Source organism: Echinops telfairi, unplaced genomic scaffold, assembly GCF_000313985.2.
Source record: "Echinops telfairi isolate 266 unplaced genomic scaffold, ASM31398v2 ScPeMD7_3533;HRSCAF=4204_0, whole genome shotgun sequence".
NCBI classification, from domain to species: domain Eukaryota; kingdom Metazoa; phylum Chordata; class Mammalia; order Afrosoricida; family Tenrecidae; genus Echinops; species Echinops telfairi.
The window spans coordinates 10,558,040-10,584,640 of NW_022107431.1; the positions used below are offsets into that span (position 1 = coordinate 10,558,040).

The 26,601-nt window shown below is 54.2% G+C and overlaps 1 protein-coding gene across 1 annotated transcript in view; it reads right to left on the reverse strand.

The window, feature by feature from the left end:
• ARID1B (AT-rich interaction domain 1B) overlaps positions 1-26,601 on the reverse strand; it is a 379,095-nt gene that overhangs the window by 56,522 nt on the left and 295,972 nt on the right. Inside the window, exons 6-7 of the mRNA XM_045294542.1 lie at positions 20,996-21,175; positions 5,562-5,889 (exon numbers count right to left, since the gene is read on the reverse strand). Coding sequence (XP_045150477.1) covers positions 5,562-5,889; positions 20,996-21,175 — 508 coding nt within the window. The remainder of the gene's footprint in view (positions 1-5,561; positions 5,890-20,995; positions 21,176-26,601) is intronic.

Consider the following 26,601-nt stretch of genomic DNA (forward strand, 5'->3'; position numbering starts at 1 on the left):
GTTCTACTCTGCCCCAGAGCTGCTCGTGGTCAGAACAGATTCAGCGCTCACGTGGGCTCTCTTCCTCTGGGAGTGGGGGCGGGTGAATCTTAGGAAATCGATACCTGTGGGTGCCCCTGCCCCGTCTCACCACAGATCAAGGGTTACTAACCTGTCTGAGGACTAACTGAAGTCACCCTTCCTTCCTGCGTGCAAGACGTTGGCTCATTCGGAAACAGCCAGCTCAGAGCTGGCTGTAGGTGGCAGGCATGTCAGGGGCTGGCAGCACCAGGACCACCTGCACTAGTGAATGGGCGAAAGCCCGTGGGCAGCCTCAGGTGTGTCTCCGTGTGGGGGTCCCAGAGAAAGGCTACTGCCAATGGATCCAGTCCTTTAAAAGCAGGTCCAGCTCAGGCGGAGCCTAGGATTCCCGGCAACTCTTGCTTAGGGAGTAGCAAGCCGCAGCTTTCCTCACACGCCTGACCGGCTCTGCCCCTCCTGGGCTCAGGCAAACCTCAGAACCTGGCGCAGACCATCGCGGCCACGGGCTCAAGTTGAGCCCCAGTTGCCACCCACGCCCCGAGGTCAGATTTCCAGTGCCCTCCCTCAGTCCATCGAGAAGCATACGCTCTGGGGGACAAGGATGTGCTGTGGGGGCCCCGGGGCTCCCAGAAGGTGGGCCTTAAGAGGCCATTCCTTCCATCCACTCAGAAATGATCGCTCGGCTCATCTGGTATCTGAACACAGATTCATCACATCTGAGGTAGGTCCTGATACGCGGATGGGTCTCATCTGCTCCAAGCTGACCAACATGCTACTCATCGCCAGGTCCCATCGTTGAGGCGCCGGGCGGATGTGCTCCCGACAGCCTCTCTTAAAAAAGGGATTGGCGGGAGACCAAAACTCATGTTCCTTAAAAACAAAACAAAAAAACCTATAAAAACAAGCAAACCCCCCCCCACCCACCCCCAAGGCTAAGCTTATTGGACTGATAGAGACGGACGGAATTGCTGAAACTACTGCTCTCAGCTATCCTGACCCTGGGAACTGAAGCCACACACCAGCCCCTAGGGGCACTGTGCCCCCTGCAAACAATCTCAGGGAGACCAAGTGGTCACCATGGAAGTGAAAGCAAGGGTGGATGCAGTGGTGGTGGTGGGGGGCGGGGGCAGCTTACTGGAACTGGGCAGCGAGGAGGTGGACACCCTGTGGCACGTCCAATCTGTGTCGCTGAAGAGCGTGACAGGACATTGCTAAAGGGGAACCTGCTTGCTGGGTAAACTTTCAGCACACCACCAAGAAGAGCGCACACGTACAGGAAGACGTGAAGAGAACCTCCTCACGGCGTGCCACACGCACGCTTGCTCGCCTCTGCCACCGTACGCTCTACGAGCTCGGCGCTGGAGTGCCATCGGGTCAGGGCATCACTGCTCGAGGACTTTGTTTCCGTCTCCATCCAAGTCACGGATCTGTCTTTCTCAGATCCGCCCCAGGCCCCTGGCTGACTGGGATTCTGATTTGGGAAGGCAGTCAGCATGACACAGGCTGGGGACCCAAGGTTTCCTCCAAGGCCTGAGCAGCATTTGCCTTTGCCCCGCCCCCACCCCTAGTCCAAGAGAAAATGACAATTAGCAAACTGGCTATTAGCAAACCCCACCCACCCACCCCAGAGGAGAGTAATCAACAAAAACCACAGGCTTTCGGCCCTGTGAAAGCAAGTTGACAAAGCAGATTTCTTACACCCCAGCCAGAAAACAGGTCTCTCTCTCTCTCCCTCTCTCTCCTGCTCATATCTGAGCATCTGCTTGTCACCAGGGCACCAGGGGCTGTCAGTGTATCACCCCGGGAGTGGAGGAAGGTTTCAGGATGGATTGAGACCTCTCTGTGTTCTGTATTCAGGAAGATGACATTGGACGTCAGAGGCAAACTTCCCAGCGACCACAGGCAAAGGTGGGTCATTTGCCAAGTGCGTCTGCAGGATTGATAGCTCATCGCCACAGCCCTCCTTCTTTGAAAGAGACGGGGCTGGGGGTGGGGGAGCCTGTTCCGAGGACAAACTCTGGACACTGCTGGCGGAGCAGCCGATCCAAGCGTCTCGCGCTGCTCAGCCAACATTGATTTTCCGCCCCAGTGGAAGAGATTTCACTCTGATGCCTGCCATTTAAATTCATTTTACACAGCTGCTTAATGTGGCTTGGCAAGGCACAGCCAAACCAGCTTTGTGGGGCTAAATAGGCCTCCCGAGTCAGTAAAGGGCAGATTCTACGGATTAGTAGCTGATGAGAAGTACTTCTCTGCCCCCCACTGTGACCTCCCAATCGTCCTTGAAGGGACCATGGGAAAGGGGGAGAGGAAAAGACACTTGCCCGTTTGCTCTCAGGACTACGCTTACGAAATTCTCTAGCTGCTGGCCCACCCCAGAACTCCCAATGCCAAAAGCCATCCTTTGCTCTTGCTGTCAAACCACAGACACAAAGCAGGATGCTCCCCGCCTCCCGCCAGGGAGTGGATTCTGACTCACTGGGACCCTCGGGGCAGGGAAGAAGCTGCTCTTGGGGTCTCAGTCTGTAAGGAAGGGCTGCGGCATCTTCCTCCAGCAGAGCAGCAGGTGCATTTGAATAGCCAAACTTTTGGTAGCAGCCACACTGAAACCCCCGCGCTGGCAGGGCTCCTTCAGGAACCACACAGGGAGCACACCACGATGACAGGGGCCTGCTGTGGCGTCCACAGCGAGCAGGGAAGGCGCGGTTCTGAAAGTAGTGCAAACACTAGCTGCTCCCAGTTTCCGTTTAACCAAAGTTGTGGCTCTGAGCCTCCCGCAATGACCACTGGCCGTTGAGTAAGTCTGGAATGTCGCAGCACATTCACAACAGCATCAAGAAAATGTTTCTGCTTGGCCCACCCCGATAGCAATATGCTCTCGGAGCACCGAGTAGCGTAAACACGGGGACAGAGTTCGATGTTGTTTTGTAGCGAGAGGAGACATACTTTCTGTCGCTGTATGTAACTCTTGGGTGGAACTGCGTAACCACGCTTAGAAATAAGATTCTGTGCTGGGCGCTGGGAGGGGTCTTTCTGGTACCCTCACTGACCTCCAACTCTTTGGGAGAGGGGCATACGGATCTCTGGGGCAGGGGCTTGCTGGGGAAGGAGGAAACCAACCCTGTACGAGTCGGTAAGGATAACCATTGTCATCCCTGCTGTGGCCCGTTTCTCCCCAGACAAGACTGTGGCTGGCAGTGGAGGCGGGGTAATCACAGCGGAGATGATGGTGGCGGTGCTCACGCAAGTTCCCACACACCACGCCTCGGACAAGGGGGCGATGGAGCCGAGGTGACCTCGTTGTGTGGCACAGAAATAGGTTGGATTTTGCTCTCAGGCTCGGTTTGGGGAGGGGGGGCGGGGCAGAGGGGGAGCCATGCCGAAGCCATGCACAGATGGGGCCTGTGGGATGGCATGCAGGTCCCCCGCACCGCCACAGGGCAGTTACTAAGAACAAGCAAGGAATCAACCCACAAAACGAAACAGAACGGAACAGGAAAGACCAGAACTACACAGAGGGGAGTGACAAGACGCCCCCCCGCCCCTCAGGGTGGGCCTACTTGGGGTGTTCTCACTCTGCTGGTATGGGAGGCCCCCCAGCAGCCAGGGGTGCACTCATGAACAGGCTCAAAGGGATGCCAGGGCCCCGCCGCATGTCCAGCATGGTGCTACCTACCCGTACTGGTCAGGCTGGTGCAGCAGGGGAGCCTGAGAGTTGCCATAGTTGGGGTGCTGGGAAGAAAACGGGGGGTGTCCGCCAGCCCCAGACTGGCTGGGATAAGCAGGCGACCTAATGTATGGCGGCCTAAAGCAGAACAGAGAACAGCTTCTATGGGTTGGTTCTGCAGCACAAGCAGGACCCCCCTGCTTGCCTGTGGCCCCCCGAGGCCTAGAGAGGGACAGAAGGTGGCAGGTGGGCATCCTACTCTGTACCCAGCAGTTTCCTCTGTCTCACGCTGAACCAGGTGAGATGGTTTTGGAAGGAAACGGGTGGGGACCAGGGCACAGGAATAGAAGAGACTTAGGCAGAGAACCTCAGTGTCCAGTTTCTGACTTTGGTAAAAGCCAGAGAGAATGTGCAAAGATGCAGTCCCCACTCACAATCTTGCAAGCCCCCTGGGGCAGTGGCCACTGACGGAGACAGAAACCAGGGTGCACGGATGCGTACTCACACATGCACCCTAGTCAGCGGATTCACAAAGGGACACTGTGGGGTGGTGGGGGAGGCTTTTCAATCAAGCAGAACTGTGGCCACCTTGGCCAACCACTGTCAAAGGCGTCCTGCCAAATGCAGTCAACTCTTCCACGGAACAGAAGGAAAATGACCAGTGCTTTGTGAGTTTAGTACGTGGACCATTCATTTAAACCCACCCTGAAACTTTTAAGTGGGCCAGCTGGGCGGGCTTCAGACACAGGTGTGCAAAACTGTCCCCTGACGTCTTAAGTTCAGTTTAGAGGTGTGCTGGGGACGGGGAGTGCTGGGAGGTTTTAAGTCGAGGTAAAGTAGTGGAGAGAGACTGATTTCATGTCAGTTCCTCCAGGGAGAGTCAGGACCATTTGCAGCAACTGAGACTGGAGCAGGGACCCTGCATTCCCCACACAGCAGCTAGAGGAACAGTAACACGGGATGGACACGCACACACACATACGCGCACACACACACTTCCATCTTTTCCCAGCTGCCTTCCCTGTGCTGTTTCTCAACAGGTGGTGTAGTTCCTTAAAGGAAGAAACGTCGGATTAAAGAAGGACGTGATAGGGGCAAACGCTTTGCTCTAATGCAGCAGTTCTCGACCTGTGGAACGGACCCCGGCCCTTTCACGGGGGTCGCCTAATGCATCACAGTAGCACACTAACAGTGATGAAGCAGCAACACAAATAACGTGATGGTTGGGAGTCCCCACCACATGAGGAACTGGACGAAAGGGTCGGGCACCGGGCGGGTGGAGAACCACTGCTCTAATGACACTTGCCGAAACACTGCATCGTGGCACATTTTGGGTAGGACCAGTAAAGCAAGCCTGGCACAAAGGGCACAAGGGGGGCTTCAAAATGTTTGTGGAAAAGGGGAAGGTTGGGTTAATGGAAATGTTTCCACGAACTTTCTGTAGCCACCCTCGAACAAATGCCGTAAGCCTCGCACATACACGAGTAGACACACAATACACACATGTAACACACACACGACTTCCAATTGAAAAGGATTTTTAGTGCGTAAAAAAGAAATAGAAGAGAGCTTTTCATTTCAAACTTTTTAAAGGATGTCGATAGTTTGGAATCTTTTGCATTTCCCGCTTGAAAGCCACTGCCTTACGTGGGACCTTCCCCGATCGGGGCCTGGTTTCCATGTGCCGATGAGAGGACTCTTGCTGGGCATTTCCAGTATCTGCCTACCACCTGCCTCCCCAGGCCTGCCCTTTGCCCTCTGACCTTTACAAGAGGCTTTAGCACAAGAACAGCGACTGTGCTGACTGGCTCTGGCCTGCCCAAGCGTGGACGCCCGGAGAGCCCGCCCGGGGCGTGGGTCCTGGGAGTCGTACCTGCTTTGCGCCGAGTTTGCAGCAGCCTGCATCACGGCCGCGGCCGCCTCCTGAGCCTTACGGTTCACAGTGGGCATGGGCGGCCCCATCCCTGGCCCTCCCTGCTGCGGCATGCCGGGAGAGCTGGGGGTCATGCTGCTCAGGTTTCCAGGAAACGGTCTGCTTTGCATCCCGGCCGGTGGCATTCGTCCCAGGGGTATAGCCCCACACTGCTGGCTGGGCCCCTGTCCGTGCATCTGGCTGTTCGCATTGACACCCATGCCGGGCCCGGGGCCGCTGTAGCTCGCGCTGGGCACCCCGCTATACGTGGGGGGTCTGGAGTAGTTACCTAAACGGAAAGCAAACACAGAGAAAGGCCTTTTATTCCACCTTTAAACTGGCGAGAGCACTCACTGCCTTACTCCTGGTCTGGTCTGGTTATTAGTCCCTATTGTGCAATGCCTCCCCAGGCCGGCTCCAAGTCAGCCTGTAAATGTGCTATCGGTGAACATCCCGCGGTGGCCCTCGGCTCCCAAACACGACCGCTGGGGCTGACTGTGCTGTCTGGGAGCATTCCAGCCGACCGAGGCAAATCGCTCAACAGGAAAGGGACTTTAGGGTGGTGTGTTCAAAACGTCTCGGTCAAAACACGGACTCCCCGTGGCAGGCATGGACTCCCCGTGGCAGGCAGCGCTAAGGATCACCCACTGCTTCGCAGGATGTGATTCACTAGCCTCCGTGGATCCCTGGGGGAGCCCGACACCGGCAGCGCTTCTCCAGGGTGGCAATTACTTTTTCTTCCAGCACCGGATAACTTGGCTGCTCTGGGGTGGGTGCTGTGTTTTAGGAGAGGGGATCCAGAAGGATGAGAACCTTGCTTTACCCATAGGGTGCAGGCGGGCCGGAGACAGAGTGAAGACCCACCAGGTACCCCGCCCGTGTGCACACTGAGACTCAGACTCAGGGGAGGTGGGAGTGGGCTGGGCTGGGTACAGGCACAGGGCCTGCCCTGGCTCCTGCCACAGCTTGTATTTTGGGTGTAATTTACACTCAAGTACACTAAAGTGCTTTCACTGCAACAGCACCTGCAGAGACTAAACTACAGTGCTGCATGCCAGACACTGGGCTAAGTGAGGGCGGGCTTCACATCAACTACAAAGCACAGACCACTCCATGTACAGCTGGGGAAAATCAGCAACCAGTACAATAGGATTCAGGCTCAAGCCAAGGGGCTCTGGAGCCCGCTATGATTCAGATCACCACGACGATGGAGTATCGACAGACACATGGGCCTCTTGGTTTCCCGGTGCCTGGAAAAGCTACGTCGACACTAGATTACAGTCTAGTAGGCGTGTGACTGCTCCTGAGGAGGTCTGACCCGTGAGGATGGCCAAATGGGACACACAGACAGAGAGTGAGCACACACTGTGGGGACAATGGTGCTGACAGCGTTGTTCCACTCAGGGCTGCTGTGAAGCTTCTATCTGTAAAAAGCAAGAGAGCAAAGTGTGCCTATTTTTAATCAATGTAAGAGGCTGCTTCCCAACAGAGAGAGACCTGTTAAAAAAAATCCCCAACCTCAGGCTAAACTCACTGCCATCGAGTGGATGCTGACTCAGTGACCCTGGTGAGTTTGAGACCGTGACTCTTAAGCCCCGCCTTTCTCCCAAAGAGTGGATGGTGGTTTCAAACGGCTGACCTTGCTGTTAGCAGCTCAACATGTAACACCTTGGTAAAAAGACAGGAGCCCACCGAGAACGTGGCGTCTCCCGATCACAGCCCTCCCCCCTTTTTGGAAGCATCTTCCCACCCACCTACCTCCCTGCGCCCTCGTTATATGGTAGCAACAGCTCTGACACGAACACAGGACGTTCACGGGATCTAATTCCTGCAAGCGAGCAGCTCACAGTCCAGGTATGTGTGTGGACGTGATGCAAAGTGACAGAGGTACAGACCAGAAAAACATCCCAAGTCCCAACCAGAAAGACAGTAAGTACTCTGTCGAGAGCGGTGCGCGCGTGAGGAGTCTGGCCAGGGTGGCGGACGGGTTTCTCTGATAAGTCCCGTGGAAACCTCAGGAGACCACGTGGGCCAGCAGCTGAAGGAGGGTTCTGCAGTTCCTCACAGGGGGACTGTGAAGGTGAGTGGTTCAAAGCTCGCCTCCCTTCATCGTCTCATTTGTAAACACCCTGGTGCCGGTGCTGCTGTGGCGCCCGCAGCAATGCTACTAGGTGCCCACTAGTCGGCCCAACTCCTCGAGCCCTCCCCTGTGAAACAGACCGAAACACTGCCCGGTCTTTGGCACCCCCTAACTGCTGCTCTGTGGGGGCCCACTGGAGTTCCCATGTCAGTCCGCTCACGGAGGCCCTGTCTCCTTTCCACTGACATTCAACGTTAGTGAGCAGGTGTCCTTCTGCAGAGACTGCCCCTTCCGCATAACATGTCCAGAGTACGTGAGACCAAGCCTGGGCATTCTCGCTTCTAAGGATCACTCTGCGTGCCCTTCTTCCGAGACGGATCTGTCATTCTGCTGCAGCCCGTGGGACAGTCAACCTTCATCACCAACCCCAAAACTCAAGGGCATCAATTCGTCTTCCTGGCTCTTTGTCCAGCCTTTCCGTGCACAGGTGACTGAATTATCTTGACTTGAGTCAGGGGCACCTTCGTCCTCTGGGGCAGATTTGCACAGAGCGTTTGCCTTCTCGCCATAGGTGCTGGTTGACTGTAACTCCCAGGGAAAGAAAATCTTTGACAGCTTCCACCTTCTCTCTGTCACAGCTCTATGGATAATCCTCTCTAACAGAAATCACATAAAGAGTTCTTAGGCTTAAATGACACAGTGTATGCAAACTACCTCGAGCAAGGGCCGACACGTGGTTGCACGGTGTGTGAGGTCAGGAGAGCCCTGGTCGTGGCACAGGGTGATGAGGGCGGGTGAATCTGGCCCTTCACTGAGGTGGGATTAAGGGGAGACTTTGCCAGGCCTGGCGGGACCTAGCCCTTGGCTCACAAGTTGGGGGTTCATCCTGCAGACAAGGAGACGTTGCCAAGCGATTCCCAGCAGAAATGCAAGTGGATAGTCATCGTGAAAGCAAGCCCCTGAATACTGGCTACCTCCCGCGTGTGCGCCCGGCTCAGCAGGTCATGCTCTGCATTCACGGTGTTGTCCAGTCCCCACTTGGAGGGACAAGCTGTTCGAACGCTGGCTTCCGAGGTGTGGGTGGGGAAGTACAGGGAACGGGCCCCAGAGGGTCACAGGCAGAAAGGATAGGGCCTGCCCCTTCAACACAGGTGGTCCTCAAGGTGCAGGCCATGCCGATGCCTAGAACCGCCCCACAGGCTGCCTCTCTGTGTTTAAGAGAACCCCCACTCATGTAGTGGTGTCACAGTAATCAGCAGATGGGCTTTTCTAAGCGCATGCATGGAAGTTCGAGAGGTGTGTTCTCATAAAACTTTATTTAAACACCCACACCCACACCCACATACAGACGTGGCATGCCAAGCTGCACCACAATATGCTGACCCCTAGTAGAGACCAATCTCAGGTGAGGCTCACAGAGGACGGAAACAGCAATAGAGACCTTAGCCTCGAGACCACCTAGAACAGGCATCCTCAAACCACGGCCCACAGAGGACCTTTATCCGGCCCGCCAAGTGTTGTTGCCCCCTTTGTTTTTTTACTTCAAAATAAGATATGTGCAGTGTGCATAGGAGTTTGCTCATAGTTTTTAAAAAAACTATAGTCTGGCCCTCCAACGGGTCTGAGGCACAGTGAACAGGCCCCCTGTTTAAAAAGTTTGAGGACCCCTGATCTAGAAGCTACCCCCAAGCTTTTGGGGACTAACTAGCAGGAGGAGGCTCTGGCCAATTTAAGAGACTAGAAAGTCCGAGGGCAAAGGGAAAAGATGAAAGGAATGAGGGGGATCCCCTGGGGGTCCCCAACAGCCTGGCCAGCCCCTCTAAGGGGGACTTCATGAGGCCCCAGGCCAGGTGTCCTGAAACTGACAAACATCTGGAAGTAGATGTGTTCCCGCCACCTCCCTTTCAAAGTTCTTTACGGGAAGTCCTGGAGTCATTTTTGAGCTGCTCCTTCCAGGCCCCCGAGGTGCAAGACGGGACTGTGGGTCCCCCCTCCCCGGCCCCCCACGGCCTGACAGGATCCGAGGAGTTGGGCGCTCCAGGCCACCTGGGCTTCTGAAAGCTGAGCAGACTTATTCTGAGTCTGGGCGCAGACGTAATTACTGCATGCTACTACTCGGTGGCCACTCTCCTCCACCCGCCGGCAACCCCTCAACGTGATTCATTTGGTAAGAAGCCCTTTCCTAGTGGAAACACATGTGCCCTTTGCTTTCGAAGGAAATAAAATAACGTTAATCTTGTTTTGGAAAACAAGCTTCCCGGCGTGGCACTGCGGCTGGTGCCCAGAGCGTGGCTGTAACCGGGGAAGGGGGGGCTACGTGGCCAAAGTTAGCCCAGAGAAGGCAGTCCACGGTGTCTTCTCTCTTTCTCAGCATGTGCCACAGAGAGGAGAGCAATGCCACCAGCCGGCAGCTGGCGGGGGGGCAGGAGCATTCCGTGAGTGGGTGGGGGACGCTTTGTGAGAGCAGGCCAGCCGCACCCACCATGGACTTGCCCCCTAGCGTCTTCAACTGGGTGGGCTAATTCCACAAACTGACACTCAGAATCACACTCGGGGGGACTGCGTCCTAATTAAGAGACCCCTATTTGGGAGGAGAAATACAAAGTCCCCTCTCCTGGAAACTTCACAGACTTTCCTCATTAGCTCCAAGGACCGGGTACAGATGGCTTCTCAAGACTTAAAAGTGGCCCAAGACACAATTTAATTAAGAGGCAGCCATGGGTTTGAATACTGGTTCCTTGCTAGCCGCAGGACCTTGGGAGAAGCTAGTTAACTTTTCTGAGTATCAGCTCTTCCACCTGTAAACGGATGGGACGGGACAATGCGGAGCTAGTTCAGTGCCAGGCGTTCAGTGACCGGGATACATGGTAGTGGTCATCACCAAGAAATGCAATGTGAATCCCCTCTTCATGGGGAAGCAAGGATGGCTCATGCCCCTGCCCCCTTCGCCCAGACAGTCGCCCATCTCCCCTCACCCCGTAAAATAAACAAGAACCAAGAATGCAAGCCAAGCAAAACAGAGGGGAAAGCCAGGGACGAGAAGCGCGGTCTTGGTTTTATGTCTCTCTAATAGATTAGTAATTGGCTGGCACCCACTCTGACGGAAACCAGATGGGGCCAGCAGTAAGCACAATAGAGCAGCAGATGCTGGGCCGGCCCACCTCAGCTGGCCGGGTCTGACAGCCAAGTCCAAGGGCCTGCAGTCTGCGAGGGGGTTCGGCCTGGCAAGTCAGCCTGGGAAAACCAGTGACCAAACAAAGGCAGATTCCAAAGCGCCGGCTTGCTATTCTTGCGCCAGGCAGTGCTAGCAGGACCGAGCGTTCCCAGCTTAGAGAACTGCAAGCCACGGCACCCTTGCCAGTGCACTCAGGAGTCTGAGCTCAACGCTTCCCGGAGCCACGGCATGTGTCCTTGGACGGACGTCTTGCTTCGGGCCCCCCATCGATTGGCAATTACTTAGGACCCCCCCCCCACCCCCCGCTGTGGTGAATGAAGAGGAGGCGTCATCTCCCACTGGATGGGAGAAAAGAAGCACACAGCGAGCGAGCGGTGTACCACGCATCCTCGGGAATCAGGGCCACGTGTGCATGGATCTTCTGTTCAACTCGTGAGAACTTCTGATTTCTTTCCCATACCAGTGTACCACACCGAGAATGCCACGCACTAAACAAGACCCCGCACCTCAGTCACCCTTATGGGACCGAATAGTACTGTCCCTCTGGGTTTCCCAGGCTGTCACCTTGATGGGAACAGACAGCTTCGTCTTGCTCCTAAGGAGAGGCCGGTAGGTTTGAAACATTGACCTTCTGGCTATTGGTCCCATGCACTGCGCCACGTGGCACGGTTTTTGAAGTCCTGGTTAGGGGGATATAAAATCACAGACACCAGCATTTGGCTGTCAAATGCGGGCGTGGCTGTTTGAACGTAACTGGCAGTTCCACAGGCGAAAGACCTGGGCGATCTTGGCCCAGGACACTCATCCTGGGGCAGCTCTGTCCCACGGGGTTATCATGAGTGGGAATTGACACCACGCATCCAGCAACGGCAGCAGCTACGGCCACAGCCGAGACAGAGACTTTCTATCCTGGAGTCCATCCAACCATCCCCCCGGGGCCAGACCCTGGCAGCCGCTGCCACAGGGTCAGTCCCGTTCTGCCGCCTCCGGGTGCCAGGGAAGTCCTTATAATGTACAGCCTGTCACCGCCGGGCTCCCATCAAGCATGTGAGGTTCACCCTGCTTCTGAGACCCATCTACTCCGTGCCAGCTCCCTGCCCAGGCAGCTTGTGCTCCACAGGCACGTGGGTGCTGACAGTTCGAGACGCTGGACTAGTGCTCTTTGGGGTGGACGCAGGCTCTCGCTTCTCTCGGGAACACCCTAGGAGTGGGGCTTCTGGCTGGCTGGCAGCTGTCTGCTTGCCTTTGTGAGGAATCTCGGAGCCGTGGCAGCACTATGTCGTGTTTCTGCCTGCAAACAGGAGAGTATGCGGGGCAGCCCATGTCCCTGCCAGCACTCGGTGCGACCAGCTTTTAAAGCAACATGCACCTTGCATCCTTGCGGTGGGCAGCCTTGCCCTTAACGTCCATTCCTTGGAGACAAACAGGTACTCGGCTGCTGTTTACCAGGGTGGCAGTGGAAAGGGGCAGGGGACTTCCAAAAGTCCGCAGGAAAACAGCATTCAAAGAGAAGGGCATTTTCCTGCGGGCCTTCTGAAGGCCCCTCACATTTAAATAAGACCCTTTCTGTGCAAAAAATAAGATGCGTCTCTCAAAACACTTCTTCCAAATAGGTCTGCCCCCTCTGTCCCATCCCTCCACATGCCCCCGTGAGGTTCAGAGGAGCGCTGGACAATCGTTAGTCACGCCGAGGCGGCTTCCGAAGAAGAACAATTTCCCTCACGTTGCAGAATATCTTACTACCTGTGTTGGGTTTCTGAACTGGTGATTAAGGTACTGTGATTGGTCTAGGCCCACTGACATGTCTCTAAAAGGTGTTCACGACGTCGACGTCGTAACAGCGTTACACCAAGCACTGAGGTGAAGAGCCCCTCTCTCACACACATACACCAGACGTGCTCGTCGGACTGCAGGGCAGGGGCTGCTGTGGAAGAGGGCACACACCAACCGAGTGTAACCCTCACAGAGAGATAGTGTCACTGAGGGGTTCGGTGTTCTGATCCGCAGAATGGGCACGAGGAAAGCACACCTATCACCTGGGGTTGCTGAGGGAAAAGAATTACAATCGCCATCGATGTTGGACAGGTGTGTCAAGGCTCAGACAGGACAGTAGGACTTCTTTCTTATCAGTGAAAAGAGATCATCCTTCTCTTATCAGGTCACACCATATGCCTCATTTCACTTTCATGCTGTACAGATTTATCCCTCAAACGGAAGAAACAGGAATGAGCACTGACAAAAATGCAACAGTGTAACAACCTAACCACCAAACAAAGGACCCAAGGACCTTGTCGTTGAGTATCAACGACTACAACCCCTAAGGTAAGCAGCCCAAGGGCCCGGCATCACAACACCGCACTAACTCAGTGTGTGTTCCCTCTGGGCCGAGTGGCTGGATACTGCATCGCTCTACCATCTCCCCGGTGGCTGGCACCTAGGATTCCAGCCTAGGGAAGGTGAGGGGTAGTTCTCCTGTCACGTGGGGTCACGATGAGCCAGGGACTGGCAGGGAGACCAGATCCTCTTTCCCGGAGGGTCAGGAATGTGCTCCAGTGAGAGGGGCCGTTCCAAAAGGTGGCTTCTTCTAAGCAAAGATGTGGCTTTTGACTGACAGGTGGATGGACCCTCGGGGAGGACACCAGGCAGAGCTGCAGGTCCCCACACCGCCTCGACGCCGGCCAGGGCAGGATCAGCTGTGTGCAGCCGGCTCCAGCTCACGACCACAGAAGTGGAACTGCGCTCCACGGGGATTGAGGGCTGCTTTCTGGATCTGGTAGATCTCTGGAGCCTTTCCTTTGAGGCACTCTCAGTGGACTCAAACTTTTAATACTAGTTTGAGCTTGCTAGCTGTTTGCACCACGCAGGAATTTCAATGGCTGGGACGTCTCATGTGCAATAGTCTAGAACACTCTGCGCAGTCGTCCGTGAAGGGAGCGTTGGCCTCACGAGGACGCCTGTGGATCTTCACCAGCGAGGAAAAATAACGAGCTTCACACTGGTCAGTGATTCAAATTGCTTTATATATATATTTTTTTCTTTAAGTAGGTTTTTACTGAATGTTACCCTTTACCTTTTTTCCTAATACCCAGGTTTTGCTACCATGATGATATGTTAATACTGAGATTGAATCTTGTAACATGAAGGCTGAACTGGAACATCAGAAGAAGACTGCCTGCCTTGCCCTACTTTTTGCTACAAGATGATCTAATTTGATGTGTTTCCCCCTCTTCTATTAACAAAATACAGATTTAAAAGCTTTAGCAAAATACTGTAAAAATAATGAAAATATTAGTTTGGTCTGCTCGATTGATTTAACCGCCGAAGGCAGCTGAGGGTGCAGGGGACCAGGTTAAGGGCTTTGCTGTTGTACACAGGGGTCGCTGTGAGCCAGAAAGGACGCCAGAGCACCAACCACAGCGTTAACGCCAGGTGTGCGAAGGGCATGAGATATTCTGGTACCTTTTGATTCATTTTTCCATGAACCGTTGCCATCTGTTCATAACACAAATTGTTTCCAGGAAGGGAGTGGATGAGTGGAGGGTGGGTGATCTGTAGACCCCAGCCTTGGGGAAGCCACGGAACAAGATTCTACTCGGGTCGCCAGCACTGCCCGTGGAGAGTGCTCCGAACAAGCTGGAATGAGGCCCAGCCTCTGGGTCAGTGTGAGCCCAAGGTCTTCCGGAGCCTGTGCCGAGCCTTCTCCAGGAACCAGAGGGCCGACAACCTTGACATTCCTACCTCGGTCCTCTTGAGGTGGGCAGCCAGGCGGTAAAGCGACTGGCGCGTAGTTCAGTCTGGGGGACCCGCCTTCGGGCCAATGGGGCATCATTCAGAGTTTGCTCCGTTTATGAGAAACAGATCACAAGGAGCGAGGGAAAGGAGACGTTCGGGTGGCATCTGGTTTTCCAGAGGGAGTCTTCCGAGAAGCACCTCTACGCTAGCCAGTGACTTAGAAGCAAAAAGCGCTTCAGACTGCAGGAGTGACGCATGGGGGACCTGGGGGCAGGAGAGCAGGAGGCTTCAGGAAACCCACCTCCTGTGCTGCCGGCCCTGCCCCTGCCACCGCCGCCGAGGGCCTCTCTCTTGTCACAGGGGGGTAAACGGGGGGTGGGGGGACACCTTTCACTGTGCTTTGTTGAGCTGATATTTAAGGCATGGTGTTTTATTCTAGGTCAACATCCATTGAAAATGAAAAAGCCCTTTAAGATGGGAAAGTAGTAACAATGTCATACAGAGTTTAAGTCAAAAAGGCACTGGAGACACGTTATCTGACTGGCTACTGTCATGTCAGAGTTCCTGGGATCGAGGCCAGCCTGGGGACTCTCAACAGCACCAAGGCTGGAACCTGCTTTTAGCGACAAATGGGGGTGTGACAGATGTCTCTCTAGAGAACATAAAAACACAAATAAGGTAGGATCTTTGCCCTGAGGAAATGGCTAAGCTCAGATGAGGCCTATTCCAGCTTGCCTTTGCCCGCACAAATTCCTGAGTTATTAATTAGCAGGCTCATTAGATCATTCCTTTCTATTTATTAAAGAAGTCCCCGTGCAGGCCCTCTGGAAGGGTGGCTGCTCCAGGTGGGACAGTACGATGTGCCTGCTCCAGGTGGAGCAGTACGATGCCGTAATGTTCACTTTAATTGCACAGCGTTGTCCATTTAGACAGGCTCCTTCCCGTGGGTCCAGTGAACTCAGACTTCACAGTAGTAACAGGTATTTCTGAGAGGCCCTCCTCCTCAGCGTTCTGGGGAACCTCCTCCTTTTCGTAGTGTTTGTGAGAGCCGTCCACGTGTGTGATCCAAGACCATCCATGCCGGCCACTATTCTTTGGCTTTTGGTTTCTCAAGGGGCTCAGAGAACTCAAGAGCAGGGAGCCAGCAGAGCCGGAGCTGAAGTCTCCCCTCGTTTGAATGCAGGCTGTACATGCCCTAACTGCTGGTATCACCCACCACAGCCTCAGCTTTCTCACGCGGAGGGTACAAATAACATCCCAGACTTCACACTGTGTGGTGGTAGGTACACAATTTCATGCCAACTTGCTAAAAGAACAAAGGGGTGGAGTCTAGCCTGTCAATCAGGTCACAGCCTGATGATCCCTCCTTGTAGGTGCGGCCTTCTCAAGAGGTTTCTGGGACTTCTTCTCTTTCTCCCTGTAGGTGGGACCACCCACTCTCTGCTTGACCTTCCTGTGGGCAAGCCACATGGAGCCACGCTGATGGCTGCCAGAGCCCTGGAGATGCGTCCACCACCACTGGATCCACAAGACTTTCCACCCACCGGCCTGTGATCTTCCTGCACATGCCATCAATGCAAGTGTTGTGTGAGTCTGAAGAGGAATTTATGGACTAGTATCAGACATATGGGCTAGTATCAGATTTATGGACTTGATTTGGACGGGGATGTTTTCTCAATATACAATTGCTGTTTGATATAACGCTCTCTCTTACACACCTATAAATGTCTCTGAATTTGTTTTTCTAGTCAACCCGGTCTAACACACACTGATTAAGAGAATGAGCTCAGCTGCCTGGGTCGGACTTCTGGCTTGACCACCAGCTGTACCGTCTGCTGGGGAGGGACGGAGTGCCGGCTTGGGCCTCGGCTTCTGCACCTGCCTGGTGGACCCTAAAGCACCCCCAACAGGGGATGGAACACATTATCTGTGACAGACACTCAGAACAAGGCCAACGGCATGGTCACACGCTTGATGCGTGGTAGGGTATTATTACTGGCAACAACAGTTTCTGAGTTGCTGTTCTTGAGAAGAGAATAGTTAGCAGTAAAACGTTGTAACAAAATACTTTCCCTTGAGATCTATAAGAAAACAGAATAAATCCATCTGGATTAGAAGAGAATGCAAGGCTGAGACCTGCATCTCTGGGGCAGGGGTAGGGGGTGGAGGTGTTACCAACACTTGTGATTCTTACAACATGGAGAGGTGATTTGAACAGTTTACAAAGAACTTGAGTATATACTTATAAACAAAACAAAAAACCCTTCACTCAAGCCCTTGTCTAAAGGCCAACACAGAGGAGGAATCTTTAAAGGGAAGAACAGCTACAGACTGAACAGAGCCTGTTAGTCTATTTTCCTGTTGGGCAGTGCTTACTCAGGGAAGGAAAATGCACGCAGTTAAAGGTGAATGGCTTCAATCTGAGCACAGGGAATGTGAGGCTACTGGTGTTAAGCACACGACTTTGGGGAGAGTTGGCCGACGAAGCCCCATCACAGAGCGTGCCATGGTGGGAGCCGTCACTGGGGGAGGGAGGAGGCAGTAGAAGGGGTGGACGGGCAACACTTGAGGGACACTGAACATGTCCACTCATCAAATATTCAAGGTGCCAAGCATGAAAGGCAACTTCTCTTTTCCAAGGTTTCCCAGGCCACCCTAACTTGATATTTGATGCCTCAACATTCAGAAAACCTGGAGACAAAAGAAAAGAACTGTCTTGACTCAAAATGTACGCCTGGGGCCCGGCAGGGCTGTGCTCGCATCAGGGCCCTGCAGTTGAAGGAGCAGTTAGGCTCCTCTCAGGGCATTAGAATAGGAAGCCACTCCTAATTTCCAACCAATGTCGTCATCGTCATTGGATGATCACCAGCCCGGGGTCAGGGTTCTTAATCAGGAGTGGAAATGGCCAGCGGTTCTGGAAAACCGAGGGCTTTACCCAAAAGAAAACTCCATCTACAGCAGTCCTCTGCCCTGCGGCTGGCTGTCAGCACAAGCCCGTCGTAAGCCATTCACACTCTTCACACGTCCCACGGCTGCTTCCTCGCTCACGGAGAGTCACGGAGATCTCTGTGTTACTCACTATCTGTGCTTTTATCTTGGGTTATCGTTATTTTATCCTTACCACTTTTATTTTGTTTCCGGTTTTCATGGGTGCTGTTGGGTTTCCAGCGTGTGAAGCTCAGGAGGAGGAGATGCACACAGCTAAGAACTGAAGATGTAAGGGTGGAGGGGGTGGGAGACAGGGAGGGTGAGGGTCAGGGGGAACAAACAATGTATGGGGGGGTACTAGAGCTGACGATGATTACACAACTCATTTTAAAAGTGATTTAACAATCGTGGGGGGTGCAGGGTGGAGAAAATCTTCTGAAACGGATTGTGGTAATGCTTGTCCAACTCTTTGAATTGTGTGATATGTGGATTAAGTGCCAATAAAACTGTTAAAAGAAGATGAGACCTTGCAGAATATAAAAACAGAACAGAGGTAAACACAATATTGTAGAAAGCACTGCAGTGGTAGATACTCATTCCAATAGGGTTTTAATTTCACTCTGGAGAAATGGGTTCTGAATGTTGGGTGTTGGGTTATTTTTCCTTTATCTGAGACGTGGTATACATTCATTCCCTCCATTGCATTCTACTGTCTCTATTATATTGTACTAGCCTCACCAGTCTCTTTCTTTATGTATGTCTATATATGTATATATGTATAAAGGTATGTCAAAATTAAAACACACAAAACAAAACAAGGGCACAGGAGAGAGAAGTTGCAAAGTGAGTTAACTTTTAAGAGTTGTGTAGGCCAGACTTGATGTCAACTTATAGTGACCTTATATGAGGGGCTTGAAAACATGGGTGGAAATGGAACCCAGACATAATGGGATTTTTTCCGCAAACCTTTCGAAGCTCTCTCGCCTCCCAGAGTAGAAATGCCCTTCACGGTTTTGTAAATTGTCATCTTCGTCGGGACACATGGTGAGACCCTTTCTCCTGGCGAGAGGCTGGTGGGTCGGGGCTAACAAGCAAGTGCTTACCCATTGAGAGAGACCAATTTCTAAGATTACACAACGCCCTGGAGATGTCTCAAGGCAAGCCCTAGATTTTCAGTCTAGACAAGGCTCTGACCTCGTCAGTGACCACATTTCGCCTGCACGCCACAACTTCCGTTAGCTGCAGAAGAGGAAGGAGGCTGATTCACGACAGTCAAGTGTAACAGAACGGAGCCCTGCCCGTTCTCGACCCTCCTGAACTGCCGCGCTCATTTTCGCTGGTCCTCGATCTTGTGTGACCAACCGCACAAGCGATTGGTCTTTTCAGCGATTGGCCTTTCCGGGTGACACGGCTAAAGTAAGCAAGACTAGTCGTTCCATCTTTGCTTCGAAGGAAGACGTTCACTGCATTCCTTCCGAGACAGAGCTGTCCGTCTTTCGGTCAGTACACTCGACGTTCTTCGCCACCACACCGCGATCCTCGGGCCTCAGCCCTCCTCGTGTCTTTCCACTTCACTGCCCAGCTTTCCCGCACCTGCCGCCATTCAAAGACAATGGCTGGGACAGGTGTGCCTTGATCTTGGAACAACCTGCTTTTTAGCGGACGACGTGCGCTTCCGACTCTCAGAAAACTGAAGTTCTCTCCTTTCCATGAAAGGCCTGTAAAGATGCTCCCTTGCTCGCTCTGCCCAGCGAGGCAGTGGCTCTGCGCCGGCTCCTTCCCGGCTGTCTCCGCACCGACCCGCCAGTGACCTGGGGCTGACAAGGAGCAAGTGTTGGGGCTCCTGAGGGGAACCACGTGGAAAACCGTGGATGACTTGGGGGAGGGGCATGTGCACACATAGGCCCGGGCTCCCTCCGGCTCTCACGGGGACCAAGGCAGAAAGGGACTCCTCGGTACCATGGGTTAGGTTTGAGGTATTCTGAGCAACAGCCAGCACGGAACATAACAAGAAGGCAAGAACCCGCAGCCCAGCCAGCACCGTCGAGAGGCTTACAAGGCATCGGAAGGAGCTCTCCACAGAACATGAGGATGCTGGGGAGGGCAGGGCGTTTTCTGGGTGCAAAGTGCTAGGCACACAGGGTCAGGTTTTGGGGCCTTTGTGGAGGGGCCTCCTGGCACCCACTGGCTCTGCGGAGGCCAGGGAACCGCTCAGCTGTGATACAGGCGGACTAGGCTGAGCTGCGGGCGCGGGGAAGGCGCTCTGCCAGTTTCCTCTCTTGGAATACCCCCGACTTCTTCTTCGGAAGCGAAGAAGCGCTGGGCAAGGAGCCAGATTACCTCACTCTCTCTACATTGCCCATTAATGTCTAATTTAAATAAACAAAAAAGAAAAGAGGTGCTAAATTCAAATGCCTTATTGCCAAAAGTGATTTCGGGGGGAAAAACATAACAAACACACAAAACACGGACATGTAACAGGGGAACGACCTTGATGGAAGGCGTCTGTGTGTCTGACAAAACATAGCTCAGCCCCCCGGAGCCGGAATGCATGCAGTGCATCTTGGGCACGGCACGCGGGTTTCCCCACCTTCCCCAGGTGTCCTCCTCCAGGGCAGCTCCGCTTCCGGCTCGGCTCGGTTTCCTGAGCCGAAAGAGGGCACCAGGGTGGCTGCCTCGGTCTTCAGAGGCAGACTCGACACGACAATGTCCGAGGAGGGGCCAGCTTTGTCGGACCTTCCAGGGGACTCTCAACGGAACCACCCCGGCGGATACCTTTAGCCAACAGAAATGCATTTTCTCTCCGTTGAGGTTAGAGGTCTGGATGTGGGGTGCTGGCTCTAGGGGAAGGCTCCCCTCTGTGGCTGAGGGCAGGTCCTCAGCTCAAGTCTCCCTGGCTGGCCAGCCTGGGGGGGACCTGGCCCATGAAATGGTCTGTCCCTGGATCTCAGCGCATGTCAGTCTTCCATAGAGCCCGCTCCCTTCTGTACCTCATGTGATTGGCTGTGGGCACACACCACACACATAGGATTCCATCAGCGTAACAGAGAAAACCAAATGCCCACCTGATTTGCTCGCACAGGTACCGGGGTCGGGATGGGCAGCCTGTCTTTTGTGGGCACACAATTCGACCTCAAAGGCCGTTATAAAGACAGTTACTCAAGGGGGGGGGGACACCGGGAGGCAGCAAAACGAAGCCCCGCTGTTAAGTCGGAAGTCCTCAGTGGACAAGGATGGAGTCTTTCTCTCCAAGAGGGTCTCCTCCTGTCTTCCTCAAGCCCGCGAGGAAAAGTACTTACCTCCGTGTCCGACACGGGATGTGCTTAAAGAACAGTGGTTACAGTGATGGGCAACCAAACGGCGGTTACTTGTTAGTGCACAGATCTGTCGGGAGCGCGGCGCGGGCCCTGCAAAGCCTTTCGTGCGTTAGCGCGTCCACGACGGGCCACAATGGAGCTGCGGCAGCGTGGCGTCAGTTACCTTGGGGTCCATACTGGCTCATCTGCGGACCGTATGTCCCACTGGAGTTGCTCTGCTGAAAGCTGCTGATTCCAGGGTGCATCTGGCCCCCCGGAGAAGGGTGGGGTGACATGGGCGGTGCTGTCTGCTGGGGTCCGTACTGAGACATCTGAGGGGTTCTCTGTGAGCCTGCCATAAAGCCTATGGGGAAAGAGACGGGAAGAGGTCAGCACGGTGTCTCATCCACATGCACGCAACAAACACAGATCTGGAACTGCCTGGGGAGGAGGAGGCTGGTGTGGTGAGGTGCCCTCACGTAAGAAGCCTCAAAGACATCTCGAGCCAGTGTTGAGGACCCCAGGGCTGACCGTGAGGGATCCTAACCCAGAGGCTGCCTTAGGGTGCCTGGGGGCCTATGAGTCACAAACTAGAACCAGTGTCCTTAACTCCATCCAGATGACAACATAAACCCAAACACACTGCCGTCCGGTGACACCGACGAGGCCCCAACGGGCAGCAGCAGGAAGCGCACGGCCCCCTTCCCTGCAAGCCCTCGTCTGACCAGGCTGCGTGCGGCATGCGTGCCCCACTCTGAGCGGCCGATCCCTTCCTGATCCCCAACCCCAACCCTGTGTGGAGCCCAGACCAACCCAGTCCTCCAGGTACACACTGCTGGTGTGTCCGATTGATCAGTGCTCGGCCGACTCCTGCAGACACCCCAGGCTCATGATTGCTGACAGGTGCACTTGAAGGCCAGCTCGGGGGTCTGCATTGTGCGCCGACGTCTCCTTTAAACCTGACCTGCTGGGCCGGCGGTCACCCCACCTCTGCTAATGGTTGGGCCGCTCACCAATGTCCATGTCGGAACCTGCACGCCCACATCCTGGCTCCCTGTCCGGCGGGGCCAAGCAGCCGTCAGCGGACCGTGAGGGAGCCGCTTCCTTCTCTGCGTCTCCCTGAAAGCACAGCACCCAAACGGCCACTCTCCCAGCCTGGGAGGCAGTGAGGACCCTCGCTGGTCTCAGGCACCCTCTCCTGTTTCTTGAGGTTCATTTCTGCCAGAATTCTCTTTGACAGAAACTCGGGTCCCCACCCTTTCCCCTGCATAAAACCCTCCAGGGCTTCTCCTTAGTCCTGAGTGTACAACTGTAAGCAGTTCACCACAGCCTGGAGATCTCTCAGGACCGGGGGCGCCTTTCTGAGTTGCCACCTGATCTTCCACAATGCTGCCCCACTTCACTACCTCCTCATCTACCGGCCTCTCCTCTCCTCCGCTTGCTCTCCAGGGGGCTGCCTCCTTCGCCCTTAGGCCATTCTGCTACCACCCCTTCAGTTTCCCACTTGCCTCCTTCCTCTCCCGAAACTTCTCACCACCTGAAACTGTGTGGCTCTGGTTTTGTCTCTTCCCCACTGAAACATGAGCTGCCTGAGGCCAGGGGCCAAGTCTGCCTTCACTGCTCCACTCCATCCTATGGTCCCAAGCGCGGTTAATAACGATTTTCCGAAATGTCCAAAGCGCTACGCAGCCAACAGGAACAGGGAAGTCTTCTGGCGGGCACTCTCCCCAAACTCGGCGGCACGGGTGAGGATGTCAAGGTGCAGCCACATACACGCAAACGCACGCAGGATGGGCTGTGAAGTGCCCACCCCGGGAAGGCCCGGGCGTGGGAAAGGTGAGCAGGATCACTCCTGGGGCGAGTGCTGAACACGCTCCAGACCCACCCGTCTGCGTCGTGCTAGAGCTAGTCTCGACTTATTCTCCAGGGAGAGCAGGGGCTGCCTTCCCGGGAACATCACGTCTGCACAGTAGCTTCTCCAGAGGGTCTGCTGAGGCAGCCAGATGCCTGAAGAGCCTGCCCAGGGCTGTGGAGGTTAAATGGTGGTCTTCAGGAAGACCACTGTTACACTTCAGTGAAAAACAAAACCCAGACCTGGCGACGGAGCTGCTGCCAAAAAGGATCCACGTAAAACACAAGTCGGGGGCTTCTTGTGCTTCATCCTAACTTCTTCCTAAAGACGGGCCCGAGGAAACTGAGGCCGGAGTGCAGTTCCCAGATATACACCACCACAACAGTGGTGGCTTTTTCACACCGGAAAACAATCAGAAACCAGAGCACTGAAATGACCTTAAATGAGTGCACCTTAAGATGGTCCCCGAGATGTCTCTCTGCACCTTACTCTGAAATTCTCAAGTGCTGCAGAAATAAAGGCTGCTTAATAAAAAGCCTGTTTCAATTCTATATGGATTTTTTAAAGGCGAACAACTGCTTTCCTTGCCAGTTGTTAGGGGAAGTAATACCAGGTTCATTCACTAGCGCTTGATTCCACTTCTTCCCTGGCTAGCAGCCCCGATCATATATTGAGCCAAACAAAAGCCCTACCCCCTGCCGCTGCGGGTGACCCTGGCAGGGCAGACCTGCTCCTGGGGCTGGGACCTGGGCTGAGACTTCCTGGGAACACCCTCCCATGGAGCATCTGGTGGGCTCGAACTGCTGACCTCTTGGCTAGTAGCCCAACACTGAACCCCGGTCCTTGACCGCATCAGTAGTCGGCGGATTTCGACGCCAAATGTTCAGAAAATTTTGCATCGGAGCTTGAACAAAACATCAGAATCTGACCCAACCCACGTGATTTTTGTAAACAAAAGCAGTCTGTGTTTCGGTCACTCGGCCTTGGTTGGCGTTGTTAGTACATGCTGTTTAAACTGCTTGTGGCTGTGCTCCAAGCATTTTGCTGTAAGTTTCTTAGTGTTTGTGGCTTTTTGATAAAAACACATGGGCCCTACGAAAGACTTGAAAAGAATCACTACGATAAGGAACTGGTTAACCATGTTATCGATATTGTTGATGATAATTTAGTAAACCCTTTTTTAAAAAGCTAAGGAAATGCCAAGAGCAAACCACATTAGACGGACTTTCTTTTTAGAGAAAGCCAGCCAGGTCCTAGCGAAAAAAGGCAAAGAAGGGAAAAACTCCCGAAAAGCAGCTCCTAGTTGGCAGTACGGAAGGGGATTCCCCTTCCTACAATGACTCTCTGCATCCCTCCTCCACATCCGTGTCCAGAGCTCAGATCCTCATCCATCTCAAGGTACGGACCACACTATAGTTGTTACAAGCTTCTTTAATGTTGTTTCTTATGTAATTATATTATTTAACGCTGAACTTAAGGACTTTGAAATTTCTGTGTAATGTTTTGTACAAAAAGGCAAGGTTTGGGTTAAAAACTTGGTGGTTGAGAATGGATTAATCCATTTTCAGTTATTTCTTATAGGAAAAATTGATTTGGAACTCAACTGCATCACATCTTGACGCTCCCGATTCTAGAACGGATTAGCGTCGAGGTCCGGGTTCTGCTGTACTTTTTCCCCACCGTCACCGGGGCTCCTTTCTGATCATCGCCCCCACCCCTGAGACTCCGGGCACTTATGATGCATCGTGTTTTCTCAGCTCGGGTTATCGATGTGGTGCTCTGTGGGAGAGCCCATTTCTCTGTGGGAGAGCACATTTCTTTGTTCCTGAACATCCTCTCTCAGTCCTTGAAGATTAGAAGTCACCCACTATCTCAATGGTCATCTGGCAGGAAAGCAGGCCCTGGAAAGATGCTGCCAGGAGGTGCAGTTGAAAGTCAATGCAAGCTGTGAAAGTGTCACAGCACCAAAGCCCACACAGGGGGTGGGGGGCATGCTCAAGGTGGGGGGTGGACTGTGCTAGGGAAGCTAACGGTCCCTGGGCACTTCCAAGTGGCATATTACTTCTGATGACACCTATCTTTGGTACCATACCCCACCCCACAAGGCAGTGAAAGGACATGAAACACCCCCCGCCCCCCTGAGACTAGCTTCTGTGCTGTGATCCACAAACAGCCGTCAACCGAGACCAGAAGACCTGGGGACCCCACTCTTGCTTGCGTCACCAGCGAGAATCTGGTCAAGGAGACAGACACGTAAATAAACATATATGGTGTGATGGGATGGAGCTGGCTGGGCGACCCTAGGCAAATTGTATAATTTATCCGAACCTGCCGCCTCCTCGTACGATCAAGTGCCAGGATCCACTGTGATCACGTATGGGAGCGTGTTCTTGGATCTGTGCTGTGACGCAGAGGGAGGGAGAGCTGGCGGTGATAAAGACAGGAGTATCTGTTAAGCCCTTAGTGCCCCCCACGTAGCCAGATGTCGTTCCCAACCAACTAGAATAAAGAAGACAGCTTCACAGCAACCTTTGTGTTTATTTAAGTAAGTGAATGCCCTGTGCCTCCAGAACTTGCTGACTGGAAATTCCAAAAGGCGAAAAAGAGCATCCTCGGGGAAGTAAAGGAGCGTCCGGCAGTTCACTACGCAGTTAGCAGTTGGAAGCCACGAGCCGAGCTGTGGCCACAAGAGAGACAAGGCTTTCCACTCCCAAGACCGATGGTCTCGGCACCCAAGGGCAGTTCCGCTTGGTCCTTCCGGGCGCCGTGAGTCAGAACTGACTGGGACGAAGCCAGTCGTTTCTCTGGTGTCGAGCACCCGTGGACACACTCACCGCCATCGGGCTGGGTCTGACTCAGGTCGAGCGACCCTGTAGGACCGGGCAGAACAGGCCCTGTGGGTGTCTGAGACCCTGACCGCTGACGGGAGTAGAAAGCCTCCTCTTTCTCCCACGGAGTGCCCAGGGGTTTGGAAGCGCTGACCCTGAGGTCAGCCCAACGTGTACCCGACCAGGGCTCCTGTTTGGACGGAGATGTGATTTTGCTCTGTTTGGTCATCCTGGCTACACCCGAGGGGGGCTGTGGTTTACCCTGGGGCACACAAAGCCCACGTACTTTCCTGGGGCCCTTGAGCTTGAAGACGTGATTGTGTCCGGGGCCATCCTTTCTGTAACAGCTGGGGGTCCCTGCAGTCTGGATGAGCCATGCCTGACTGGCCCTGTGGAGATGGTCATTTGGACAGCGTCCTGTCCAGTGCGGGGAGCACGCGCACATAGACATCACGTGCCAGCTGGGGCGTGTCGAAACCGGGTCACCGAGGTGCTGTGCGTGGCCCGAGAGGTGTGGCCATTCCTGCTGCACAGGAGCTGTCCCGCCAGTCCCTCCAGCAGCGATGGGGAGAGGCCTGCTCCACTCACAGTCCCTCCAGCAGCGATGGGGAGAGGCCTGCTCCACTCATGGTCCCTCCAGCAGTGATGGGGAGAGGCCTGCTCCACTCACAGTCCCTCCAGCAGCAATGGGGAGAGGCCTGCTCCACTCACGGTCCCTCCAGCAGTGATGGGGAGAAGCCTGCTTGTGGTGCCCTGGACAACTCCAGGGGGGAAATGGAACCTCACTGAGTTTCAGCCTGGGGTTCCCTGTCCCCGAGTGACACCATGCACGCAGCCTTTAATACACAGTTCGTTTCCTCTAATAAAGCTGGCTGTCTCTGTCTTCTGCCCACTCTTCTACCAGACAGGTAGACTCCTCTACGGAGTGCTTCACCTGCCTGCAGACAGGCCCTCCCCGGAGTCCCATGGCTCACACGAGCTTCTGCATCTGCAGGCCTCCGAAGTGTGGATGGTGGTCCCACCTCCAGTGGGTGGGTGGAAGAAGACCTGGTGCTCGTCAAAAAGATCCTCCATACAGATCCCTCCAAGAACACCCTGCCGGGCAGCGCT